General features: G+C 41.3%; 2 protein-coding genes across 2 annotated transcripts in view; both read left to right on the plus strand.

The window, feature by feature from the left end:
- Window positions 1–347, plus strand: part of LOC119593462 (crustacyanin-A2 subunit-like) — an 877-nt gene extending 530 nt beyond the window's left edge. The window contains exon 3 of the mRNA XM_037942389.1: window positions 74–347. Within this exon, the coding sequence (XP_037798317.1) occupies window positions 74–306 (233 nt within the window). The 3' untranslated portion in view covers window positions 307–347. The remainder of the gene's footprint in view (window positions 1–73) is intronic.
- The window catches only part of LOC119593432 (crustacyanin-A2 subunit-like), a gene marked incomplete in the record, with an annotated part of 17,926 nt that overhangs the window by 7,605 nt on the left and 9,914 nt on the right, over window positions 1–407 (plus strand).

Below are 407 nucleotides of genomic sequence, written 5' to 3' on the forward strand. Positions count from 1 at the left end.
TGGTAGAAACCAGGGATAGAATACTGACCAATGACTCTTTGTAATTATGTGTTGTCCCTTCTTTTATCAACAGTTTTCGCCGCTCCCTATGAAGTGATCGAAACCGACTACGACAGTTATGCCTGCGTGTATTCTTGCATTGACACAGATAAGTACAAGTCCGAGTTCGGCTTCGTATTCTCCCGTACTCCACAGAACTCCAGTCCAGCGATTGACAGATGCGCCTCCGTATTCCGCAGGAACAGCGTCGACTTCTCCCTTTTCAATGTAGTTCCTCATACAGCTGAATGTGTTTACAGGGCATAGACATACACCAAATATCTACAGAATAATAAAAAAAAAATTGACTTACAGTATCAATGTACCCCAAAAAGGAAAGGAACTTTGTTATAATAATTTCTACATGC

Source organism: Penaeus monodon, chromosome 32 (assembly GCF_015228065.2).
Source record: "Penaeus monodon isolate SGIC_2016 chromosome 32, NSTDA_Pmon_1, whole genome shotgun sequence".
Lineage (NCBI taxonomy): Eukaryota > Metazoa > Arthropoda > Malacostraca > Decapoda > Penaeidae > Penaeus > Penaeus monodon.